Raw genomic sequence first — 11,620 nt, forward strand, 5'->3', positions numbered from 1 at the left:
TTAATCCCAGTACCCTGGAGACAGATGCAAGCAGATCTCTGTAAATTTAAGGCCAACCTGGTCTACATAGCAAGTTCCAGAACAGCCAGAACTGCATAATAAGACCCTGTCTCAAACAAACAAAAAAGACGTATTTCTGTGTGCGTGTTTTGCCTGCATATGTATATGCAAGGAAAGGGCCTTTTCTGCCTTTTTTTTTCATGTGTTTTTCCTGGAGATATGTGTGTGTGTGTGTGTGTGTGTGTGTGTGTGTGTGTATCACATGTTTGACTGGTATCCACGGAGATCCGAAAAGGGTGTTGAATTCTTCAGAATTGGAATGGCAGACAGTTGTGAGTCATCATGTGGTCGCTGGGAATTGAACCTAGGTTCTCTAGGAGAACAGTTAGTGATCTTAACCACTGAGCCACCTCTCCAGCCCCAATTTTTATTTTATTATTTTGTATGTATGTATAGCCGTGCACCATGTGCATGTAATGCCCTGGAAGGCAGAAGAAGTTGTTAGAGCCCCTGTAACTGAAGTTATGGATAGGATATGCACTACCATGTGGGTGCAGGGATTGGAACCTGGGTCTTCTGCCTGAAGAGCCATTTCCTAAATGTAGAGGACAACTTGTTAATGAATTCACACATAGTAAAGCTAGAAAAACACTAGAACCACTGAGGCCGGTGGATGCCCCTAGGATCATGTGCTGGCCACGGATAAGCCTGCTCACTGAGCACACGGTCTCTGCACCACTATGCTCTCTATACTTCTATGTTTGGAACATGTCATTGTTTCATTATAAGGATTCTGTGCATTCTACATGGCCCTTTGAACTTCTACACTTCACAGTACCGGATAAGAGGAGGGAAGGGTGTGCCTGACCTCAGTAATCACGTCCTCTGTTCCTCTCTCAGGAATGTTCCTGGCTGATATCATTGAGAAGTACTTCGTCTCCCCGACCCTATTCCGTGTCATCCGATTGGCCCGCATCGGGCGCATCTTGCGTCTGATCAAGGGCGCCAAAGGGATCCGCACCCTGCTCTTTGCCTTAATGATGTCGCTGCCCGCCCTATTCAACATCGGCCTCCTGCTCTTCCTGGTCATGTTCATCTTCTCCATCTTTGGGATGTCCAACTTCGCGTATGTGAAGCACGAGGCCGGCATTGATGACATGTTCAACTTCGAGACATTTGGCAACAGCATGATCTGCCTGTTCCAGATCACGACCTCTGCTGGTTGGGACGGCCTACTGCTGCCAATCCTGAACCGCCCCCCTGACTGCAGCTTGGACAAGGAGCACCCTGGAAGTGGCTTCAAAGGGGATTGTGGGAACCCCTCCGTGGGCATCTTCTTCTTCGTCAGCTACATCATCATCTCCTTTCTGATCGTGGTGAACATGTACATTGCCATCATCTTGGAGAACTTCAGTGTAGCCACGGAGGAGAGCGCCGATCCTCTGAGCGAGGACGACTTCGAGACTTTCTATGAGATCTGGGAGAAGTTCGATCCTGATGCCACCCAGTTCATCGAGTACTGTAAGCTGGCAGACTTTGCCGACGCCCTGGAGCATCCGCTCCGAGTACCCAAGCCCAACACCATCGAGCTCATCGCCATGGACCTGCCCATGGTGAGCGGAGATCGAATCCACTGCTTGGACATCCTTTTCGCCTTCACCAAGCGAGTCCTGGGAGACAGTGGGGAGTTGGACATCCTGCGGCAGCAGATGGAGGAACGGTTCGTGGCTTCCAACCCTTCCAAAGTGTCTTACGAGCCTATCACAACCACTCTGAGGCGCAAGCAGGAGGAAGTGTCTGCAGTGGTCTTGCAGCGCGCCTACAGGGGACACTTGGCCAGGCGGGGCTTCATCTGCAGAAAGATCACTTCCAACAAGCTGGAGAATGGAGGCACACACCGGGAGAAGAAGGAGAGCACCCCGTCCACAGCCTCCCTCCCCTCTTACGACAGTGTGACAAAGCCCGAGAAGGAGAAGCGGCAGCGTGCAGAGGAAGGCGGGAGGGAAAGAGTCAAGAGGCAAAAGGAGGTCAGGGAGTCCAAGTGCTAGAGGCGGGGGAAACTTACGCTGGCTGAGCGCGGGCAAGTGAAAGCTTGTTTACAAACTTCCGGATCTCACGGACGCAGAGCGGCTGCGGAGGAGACGCTGTGCTGGGAGACCTATACCAAACATAGTCTGCTTACACGTGAATGGTTGCATCCTGAGCGGTGACCTGCTGGGGACAAAGGACCCTGCTCCCTGGACTCAGATTTTTTCTATCGCTTGGGCAGACGTTACTGCATGTTCCACACTCGGTCAATGCAACTTAGGAGTAAACTTAACAGGATACAAACAGAGGCGGCTGCCAGGACCAGCAGATCGCCGCTGCAGCTAAATGGATTCTATTTTTTCATTTTGTTGATTCTCAGAAGCAGAAAGCATCACTTTAAAAGTTTGTTTGTTCATGCAAACAATATTTGCATTCTTACATTAGTTAAGCTAAGCAGCAAAAAGAAACACACACAGACATACAGACACACCAAGACACACACAGACAAACACACACACACACACATTCAGCCTATGTCACTAATCGTCTGTTTCTTTAACATAACAGCATCTTCTCCACGTGGGTGGCACATGGTTTGGAGACGGTGGGGGAAACAGTCAGGGTTTCAGGCTGAGGAGGACTTGCTCAGGCCAATTCCAAATATTGTGCTCGTTCAATGCGTAGAAATGACTTGCATGATGGCATGCTGTGTTCAGAAGTCATGCATGAGATCCATACACCACAAGACACTAGTAATCCTGTCCCTCGCATTGGCTCAGCCTTCGGACAGGACCCAGCCCTGCACCGTTCACTGTATCTGGAGAAATGGTAAGAGTTCCACACCGGCTGCAATCCTCAGTGTGCAAGTCTTTCATACACCTCTGGGTAGGGAGACATAATTAACCAATTAACCACTACCAACAAAAACAACCCAACCAAACAAGCAGATGGATCCGCTGCGTGTACACGTTTGACAGACATCTCTGACATACAGCCATTGTCGCACATTTTGCTGCTCTGTCCAATACATGGGGAGACTCTGGCCCCGAATGGCTTGTACTATTAATGTCACTGTAAAACCAAATCCTAGGGCTAAAAAAAACAAAAAACAAAAAAAAAAAACTAATAGAAAAAGAGTTCATTTGTATCTTGCAATATCCTGATGATTGTTTAGCCTTCATCCTGGAGAACTGACCCTAGGGTAGAGATAAAAGTGCTATTTATTGTAGCATGTTACCTCTAGGGGGCCTTTGGGGGACTTACAGAAACTTCATGGGGGGGTTGGGGTGCTTACTGCATTCAGTGTCATGTCTGTCTGCTTTTCTGTAGGCTCAGGTAGATACGGAAAGGGGTTCAGATATTCTGAACTACCCAGTCCTGCAGAGGGGTTGTCACAAGCTCCTGGCTGCACGGTTCTTCCTGCTTCTGCCGTATCCCTCTAGCCAGCAGAGCTCCCCTTCCCAGCCGCTCAGGGCTGGTGAGGACAGCAGTGTTGGCTGGGATATGGCTGTAGGCTCTTCCATTTGTAGAATAATGGTCTCTAGCAGGACCTGATGGAGAGATGGGGCTGCCTCTGGATGGAGCCACTTGGTCTTGTTTCTACAATTGGCTTTTGTGAGAAAGGGACTCAGTAGTAATTCTTTAGGGTGTCACAGCTTCCCCCTGGCCTTTCCTTTCAGCTCACCTTGCTTTCTGCTTAGTGGCCTGCCCACTGTTGTTGGGGGATGGCTTCTAGAGGGCGTCCTATCTTCCCTTCCCCCCCCCACCCCCCCGCTTTACAGAAGACAGTTCTTAGTCCAGGGTGTCTCAGCTGACCACAAGGTCTCAAAGCCAAGATGCTGCACTTGAATGCCAGAAAGTCTCTCTGAACCAAATCATCATAAACCCTTCCTGCGCATAGTGTGGAGGGAAGTGAGTGGCCCATCAGTAGACACATCAGATGCACCAGCCCGCCTTGCAGAAGAAGCACTTTGGATGTGATCTCATAGTCCGCCTGACTAGTTTTGCATAGAACAAACCACAGCCAGTCAGTGAGCAGAGCTTTCTATCTTCTTGGACCGGTAGACACTGTCCAACTCTCCCAGCTCAGGGAGTGTGTCCGTGTCACCACAGCTAGGACAAGTCTAGAGCGCCACCTGCAGGCAACATCGCAAACAGCACAAAACAGGAGCTGACCTGTGGTTATTCTTTTTAAGAGAATTATAAATACTGTAATATATAATTTTATTTTATTGGCATGCCTTTTTGTAAATACAAATTACTAACTTATTAAATAGGAAATGGCTTCTGGCTTATGCCATTGTCATGGTTATTTTTATTTTTTATACTTTCCTTTCTTCTTAGAATTTAGAAGCTGTCAGCCAATGTATACCCCTAACCAGACAGACAGACAAAAAAATTTTTTATTGCTAATGTCTTTTCCAAAACAACAAAATATATATATTTTTGTTCCAATGTGCAATAAATTCTAACCACTTCTATGCAAGATTTGGCTAAACTCAATCATTGTTCTTAGATCTTGAGATGGGCAACAGCTATTTGATCCTGCTAGGAACACCAAGCGCCATGCTAGTAATGTTCAGCTATTAGATCTGACCCTCCTCCCCCAGCTCCTGACCCAGCCCGGCAGGCTGTGCCACAGTTTCTCACACCCTCCAACAGCCTCGCAGGGAAGAAGCCGCCTCCAACTCTGCTTGCTCTCTTTCACTCTGACCAGACCTCTCCCAGCGACACCCCTCACCCTCCATCCGTCCACCCAGCCACTCCCTGCCCGCCTTGCTCTCTCTCTGTCCTGCTCCATGCTCCTTTCTTGTGAACCACACCATCACCAGCAGTTCACACCCGCAGTTAACAGGCATCGAACCTTAAAGAATCAGCTACGGCAGTTTTTGGTTGGTTTGGTTTTGTTTTGCGTCCTCATCGCGTGAGCAAGTGGCAGGGCTTTGCCAAATATTCACGAAGCCTGTCAAAGAGCGGCAGCAGCCAGTACCACTGCACATATATATATAGATATATAAATATAATATAAATATTTATTTTTTTGTAGCCGGGTCCTTGGTGCAGTATTTATATTCCACGATCCTCCTTTAAAAATAATAATAATAATAATAATAAAAGGACAAAAAAGCAAAAAGTCATGTGATGCTGTTCATTTAAAACGCAGAGCCAAAGCCCCTGAGCAGTAGTCGCCATGACTACTGGTTGTGTGAAAACACTCCCTTCTTCCTTGATTTCCCTGTGGCTTAGGGTGAGAGGCTGGGGGTCACAGGGCAGAGGGTGGGAGCAGGAAAGTACCCTAAGTCTGAGTGGTCCGCTCTCACCATCTGGAAATGAGCCACTTGGGCATCTGAAGCTGCGGCCAGAGAGACAAGCTCCCCCTCAGGGCCCCTGGAGGGACACAGAGTGCCCCAAGGGCTTCTCTCATCACCACAATCAACATAGTGAACTGTAAGAGACTCATAGCGCTAGTGAGCGCATGGAGCCTGACTCCGCCCTAAAGGACACCTGATCTTTAGAAATCACTATTAGCCGAAAGGAAACAAAATAGAAACAAAAACAAAACAAACAAAAAAAAAACTGGCCCTTTTCACCACACAAGGGAAGCCTGTCTTGCTGTGTGTCTGTGTTTGACTTTCCAGTTGTTGAGTTCTGGAAGGGGTCTGGGAACTGGAGCTTTGGGGAAGGAGAAAAGAAACCAGAGCCTCCCAATTCTAAGTAGGTACTGCAGAAAAAAGCCAGGTCCTGACTCCCCAGGTCCCTGCTTGCTGATTGCATGTGGCATTACCCCTTAGACTGGACCCCCCCTCCCTCACTGGTCCCACCCAGCAGAGCCCCCAGAGATTTCAACCAACCTAGCTGGTCTGGCCTTACTTCTGCCTTGTTCATGGTTATGATTTAAGAAAGGAAGAAAAAAAAAAAAAAAACCTCTCCCCGCTCCCTCCACCCCCCAAGGCTAGCGCAAGCACGCTGGCTGCCCGGCAGCTTCCAATCCACCAGCTTGTGCTTGCCTTCCATCCACTCCCATGATCAGACCAGCAGGCTGGGGCTGTCCCCTCCCATGTGTGCAGGGGAGGGGACACCCTTCAGGGACATCCCTCTCCAGGACATGTCTCCTGGTCTAGGAACACTCAGGAGGATCTTGAAGTGCCCACTCTAGTCCACTCTAGTAGCTGAACTGGAGAGCATCCGCTGGTAGGTCAGTCCCCATCCTTGTCCCTCAGCTCCAGCCTCCAGGCCTTCTGTGGAGGTGACATTGCCATGGGTCAGGATGTGGTGGCCTGAACCCTGGGCATCTTCTGGAACGATGCCTCTTTCTTTTCTCAGATGTTGCCCAAAGTTTTGCAAAAAGCTTCGTTCATTTTTCAGGTACTCCCCCGCCCCCTAAAGAATTAGCTGCCATCAGTCAGCCAGGGGGTCAGGAGAAGAGGAAGTCTGGGTTCAGAGTCAAGACTTGCACCCCGGCCTGTGCTTCTTGCCTCTTCCCAAGACTGCCAAGATTTCCTCCATTAAAACACTCCTGAGGCACCCCTGCCCCTGCCCCCACTGCTGTTTGCTGTACATAGAGGCTAAGTGGGGTGAAGTGGGCAGGTGTGCACATGTATGTGTGTGTGTGTGTGTGTGTGTGAAGAATGTACATAGGTAAAGGGGAGCGTGGTCCAGTGGTTCCAGAAGAGGGACAGAACTGTGTTCCATCCCTAGCTTGACCACTGGCTCGCTGTGTGGCCTTGGGCAAGTCACTTAACCTCTCTGTGCCTCAGTTTCCCCATCTGTAAAATGGGGGTAATAATACTGACCTACCTCACAGGGGTGTTGTGAGGCTTTAACTAGATGTTTTGTAAAGCGTTCTGAGATACAGACAAAGGCGCCAGGGAAGGGCAAAGTATTCTTTGGACTTGAGGAAGAGGAACAAGTACCATAAACGCTGCTATTCTGAGAGCCATTTTAAACTGCACTGCTCCACCCTCCCGCTTCTCATCACCAGGACAGCAGGTCGAGAAATGTCTTTCCTTGCACTTGCTTCTGGGGTTTGTGATTCTTCTGATTTTTTCCCTTTGCTGTATCTCCTTCCTTACCCCTCCACTCGTTCCCTGTTCTGTTAATGCGGAAATGGCAGAAATGCTTGAGAAATGAGAACGTATAAGTGGATTGGAAGTTTATAGTCTGGATTTTCAATTTTACTTTGTACTGTACATCTTTTTACTTTAGAATTTGCAATAAAGGGTTACGTCAATCTTGTTTTCAACTCTCCTCTTGGAATGGCCTGTCATTCTGTCATGGTTCTCGCCCCAGGCCCCTAACTCTAGGATTCCCTGGCAACAGGCACTCCGGGGCTTGGTTTCCGGATGGGGCTGACTCGTCCCTCGGAGGTGGGTGGGAAAGTGGCTAGTAAGCCTTGCCTGAATGACTGAGTTGTGCTGCGCGCGCTCACTCGGTCTTGCAAGTCACACAGCTCGGGTTCAAGGGGCCGACTGTGCCTCTAAGGAGTAGGGAGCAGTTTCTTGGCACACAGCAGACAACCGAGAGTATCCAGAAGCAGGAGCACGCGGGCGCTGGACAACGCTGGGGACTCTGGGCCGGCTCCCGCGCCCCCACTTCCATCCAAGCAGCCACAGACTGCGCCTGCCTCTGCTTTAGGAAACTTTATAGCCATGCGTCGCCGTCGAGCGGTTCACAGCGACGAGCAGAGGGGCGAGGGTGGCTGCGGCGCCCGGGGCTGAGGCAGGAGCGGCTCCGTTTCCCAGCTGCAGGGCGTCCGAGCTGGCCTGGGCGGGGAGGCGGCGGCCTGGCCGCGGGCACAAGACCACGCCGGGTCGCCGTCGCGGTTGTCGCCGGTGATCCACAGCGTGAGCACGGTGATCAGCGCCCCGGTGCACAGCGCTCCCAGGAAGCCGGCGAGAAGGCCAAGCGCCAGCGGCCCCACCCAGGCTGAGGGGCTGCGTGTGTACGGGGGCTGCGGCAGGCGCTCCATGATCAGCTCCAGCTTGTCCCAGTCAGGCGCGGGGGCGGCAGCGCGGCGGGCACGCGGAGCCGGGGAAGGAACCGTGGCGGGGCCGTGGCGGAGATTGGGGGCGGGACCGGGGGCGGGACCCGGGACGGGGGCGGGGACCGGGACAGGGACAGGGACCGGGGCCGGGGCCGGGGCCGGGGCCGGGGCTGGGGCCAGGAGTTGCTGCAGGTAATTCGTCCCCGTCCTCCGCAGCTGCAACGTCGCCTGCTGGTGGAGGTTCTTGGCCAGCTCCCGCGCCACATCCGGGCGGCCACTGCGCCGTAGGGCTCGGGCCACGCGGTCCCACGACAGGGACGGAGCCTGAGCGGCCAACCAGGTTGCCAGCGCCTCGCGGCAGAGGTCAGAAACCTCACTGGACTCGGACGTGCCCTCCCTCCCCTCCGAAGCCTGCGCGGTTGTGGCCCGCTGCGGTTCTCCCACCGAGTCCTGCGCCCTGAGCGAGGGTGTGGGTGGCTCGGGCGTCGCCCGCCAGTCCGCAGATAGCCGAACCAGCTCCGCTGCCGCCCGCCGCCGTTGTCCCACCCAGTCCTGCGCCCCAAGCCGGGGTGCGGGTGGCTCGGGCGTCGCCAGCAAGTCCTCGGATAACCGGGCCAGCTCCTTGTCCAGGTCGGGTTCAGGTACCTCGAGGAGTGATCGAAAGTGGTTGCACTCCTCGGGGGTCAGTAGTTCGGCCAGGCGGACTGCTGCGTGGGGGCCCATGGCGTCTAGCGCGCTCGTGGGGGGCAGCAACCCGTTACAGAGGGCCAGGATCAGCGCCCACGCCATGACTGAGGGAGGGGCTCCGAATGCCGAGGCTCTGTTGTAAGACTGGAGATTGTGGCGCAGAGGCGAGGAACTTTCGTGGAAAGCTGAACGCTCTAGGCAGAGAGAACTCATCTACCAGGGGTGGGGGTGGGGCACAGATCTGACCGCTCAGGGTCCAGAGGAAAGAGGTTCCCAGCAGCCCTCCTTCCCCCACCCCCACAGCTCCCCATTCCTATCCCCACCACCTCATGGAGGGCAGGAACTGGTGACCCAACCCACAGCAATGGCTGTGGAACTGAGTAGGAATCTGGACCTTATATTGAAGTGCCTACTCTAACCCCACTGGTACCTCAACCTCTTCTAATTCATTTACCACCCTTTGCCCTCTAACAGAAGCCCTGGACCCTCTGCTCACTATCAGCGTCCATATTCAGTCAGGGTCTCCCATGCCTGGTCGGTAGCCTGCTTACCTGCTCGCACGCGCTCGCACAGCTGCTCATCTAAGCCATCTTCTCAAGTCTGAGCAAATTCCTAGATCCCCCATCCACACACTGGGCCCACACTTAATCTCATGTCATTTCCCAAGGTGGCTTGACTGTGGGCCCTGCTGTCTCATCCCTTCTGGGAGCCACACACAAGCACAGTCAACACACACACACACACACACACACACACACACACACACGGCCCCCTATCACACCCAACACACTGCTGTTAGATCTTTTTATTGCCCTGCCCACGAGAAGGAAGTCTCCACATTGCCCCAACAGTGACCAGTACCTAAGTGTTCAGGAAAGGCCTGTTGACTGCCTATGTGAGTTTTTGTGATCCAGTCCCCTACCCACAGCCACCTACACACCTGTAAGCCGAGGCTTCATTGTAGTGTACCAGTCCTTAAGGGTAGCTTCGTCTCGCCTGACTCCTCTAACCTCAGGTCTCCACAATCCTGCCTCCATTTTATGCTCTTGTGACAAATATGAATGGTGCCAAGAATACCCTCTCCAGCCTCCACGTTTTTCGGGCCTCTAGCCCTCCTACCTGGGAAGGTTCCTGACTTGCCATTTGTGATTACTCTCCCCGCCCCCTCCCCACTCTGTGTGGTGTGGAGCCCTTGTGGGTGCAGCGGTACAGGCCCACTGCGCTGCACAGCACACATCCCTTCCCTCCCTTCGAAAAGTCAGACTCTCAGTTGAATCCAGAGTTCACTGATGGGGTTAGTCCAGCTAGCCATCTTACTCTGAGAGAGCACCTAGTTCTGCCTTCCAAAGGGCTGGAATTACATGGGAGTTGCCCCAGCGATGCAGCTTTGCATGGGTGCTGGGGATCCGAACTCTGATCCTCACACTTGCATGGTACTGCACCTGTTGAACCATTTCTCCAGTTCTCTTGGGCATTCTTAAGAGAAGCCATGTGCCCTTCAGTTCGTCCTCCAATGAGTGCAGAGGTTCTAGGGTTTACTCGCCAAGTTCCAGGTGACTGTGTCACCATCCAACAACTGTGTCAGCTGTGAGAAGACTCCTAGGACCCTCCCCGCCAGCACCCCTACCTAGCTTTTATAGTTACACATGCTCTGTTTGGGAGACTGTCCCTACTGTGAATTTTCAGGGGTATCCTTGGCAATTTGGAGAGGTGGCAAACTGCAGGAGAGCTTATCTGGACCTCCAAAGACCAAGAGGTTATCGCTCTTTGGATCCTGGAAATGCACTAGGATCCAACGCCAGAGGCTGCTTCTGGCGTTGCCGCCTGTGAGCCTGTAGTGAGCCAAGTACACTGTTCCCTTGGCCCATGGTACATTTTTAAGAGTCCAGATGTGTGTGGCAGGGGAGGACCTGTTAGTGGGTCCTAGCCTCTCCATGGAACTTTTAAACGGTGTCTGTAATTTTTCTGTGGCAGGATTTTCCCTGTTCTATTACATTAAAATATTAGTGCAGCAGGAGGCCTGTGACTGGACAGGGAAAAGGGAGGCAGCCTAAAGAGTTGCAGGGACAGAGAAGGAGAGGAAAATAAAGCAAGATGGAGGATGGACAGGAAGAAGATCCTGAACCAGCATGGCTTTGAATAGCCACAGGTAGATACATGATATCATAAAGGACAGAATAACTGGGATAGCTTGTCTAATCTAGGCGGGCAGCTTGTAACATCAATTGGCCCTGAAATTATTGTGTGGGCATCTTGTGAATTGAGAATTTATTGATATGTAAACCCGACTCCTTAATTATAAGCTTCTAGAGCTCTGTTTCTGCTGGGTTGCTGGGTGTTATGGAGGCTGACCGTGGTGGGGTGGACAGTTGTTGCATGGGGCTGGCATAGCAGTGAAGGTAACTCGGGAGCTCTGGCCCTGACGGAGAGTTGGAGGGCAGAGAGTAAGTGGTTGGAGCTCGGAACTTGGTGGTCTTTCTTTCTTTCTTCTTTCTTCTTCTTTCTTCTTCTTTCTTCTTCTTCTTCCTCTTCTTCTTCTTCTTCTTCTTCTTCTTCTTCTTCTTCTTCTTCTTCTTCTTCTTCTTCTTCTTCTTCTTCTTCTTCTTCTTTCCTGCAACATTTTTCCACCTCCCAGCTTACCGTGATGATAAACAGGACTGAAAGGCAGGGTAGAAATGGGCAAAGGATCTCGTGGCCCGCAGGACTGGGCTTCAGACGTCTCCAAACCTTGCTCTCCACCCTGTGGAAGACACAGGGTGCTCACCCAGGGCTACTGCCTTGCTCTCGGGAGCCCCTCTTCCTCTTCCAGTCCCAAGGAACAGAAACACTCAGAGCCACAGCCAGGACTGACAGACTAGCCAGACACAGACAGAGTAGCCAACACTCCCCATATCCCACTACCCACAAGAAATCCTCTGGATG

General features: G+C 52.2%; 2 protein-coding genes across 6 annotated transcripts in view; one reads left to right on the plus strand and one right to left on the minus strand.

Moving 5' to 3' along the window:
- The window catches only part of Scn8a (sodium voltage-gated channel alpha subunit 8), a 175,902-nt gene extending 168,644 nt beyond the window's left edge, over nt 1–7,258 (plus strand). For all 5 annotated transcript variants that reach the window (XM_029531137.1, XM_021216734.1, XM_029531139.1 and 2 more), the window contains one exon: nt 901–7,258. In XM_029531137.1, the coding sequence (XP_029386997.1) occupies nt 901–2,048 (1,148 nt within the window). In that variant the 3' untranslated portion in view covers nt 2,049–7,258. The remainder of the gene's footprint in view (nt 1–900) is intronic.
- Nucleotides 7,259–7,696: 438 nt separating this feature from the next.
- LOC115065688 (uncharacterized protein C12orf81-like) lies at nt 7,697–8,800 on the minus strand. Its single transcript, XM_029547879.1, has 2 exons — nt 8,165–8,800; nt 7,697–8,008 (listed from the first exon to the last, which is right to left on the minus strand). The coding sequence occupies exons 1-2, from the start codon at nt 8,798–8,800 to the stop codon at nt 7,697–7,699; spliced, it is 948 nt and encodes a 315-aa protein (XP_029403739.1).
- Between the last annotated feature and the right edge of the window lie 2,820 nt (nt 8,801–11,620).

This window comes from Mus pahari, chromosome 17 (assembly GCF_900095145.1).
Source record: "Mus pahari chromosome 17, PAHARI_EIJ_v1.1, whole genome shotgun sequence".
In the NCBI taxonomy this organism is placed as follows: domain Eukaryota; kingdom Metazoa; phylum Chordata; class Mammalia; order Rodentia; family Muridae; genus Mus; species Mus pahari.

Excerpts from the sequence above, each read along its gene's own strand:
- LOC115065688 (XM_029547879.1), bottom strand. The coding sequence starts at position 8,800 with ATGGCGTGGGCGCTGATCCTGGCCCTCTGTAACGGGTTGCTGCCCCCC. Across the intron at positions 8,009-8,164 it reads CAGCCCCGGCCCCGGCCCCG|CTGGAGCTGATCATGGAGCG; the intron begins GCCCCGGCCCCG and ends GACTGGGACAAG.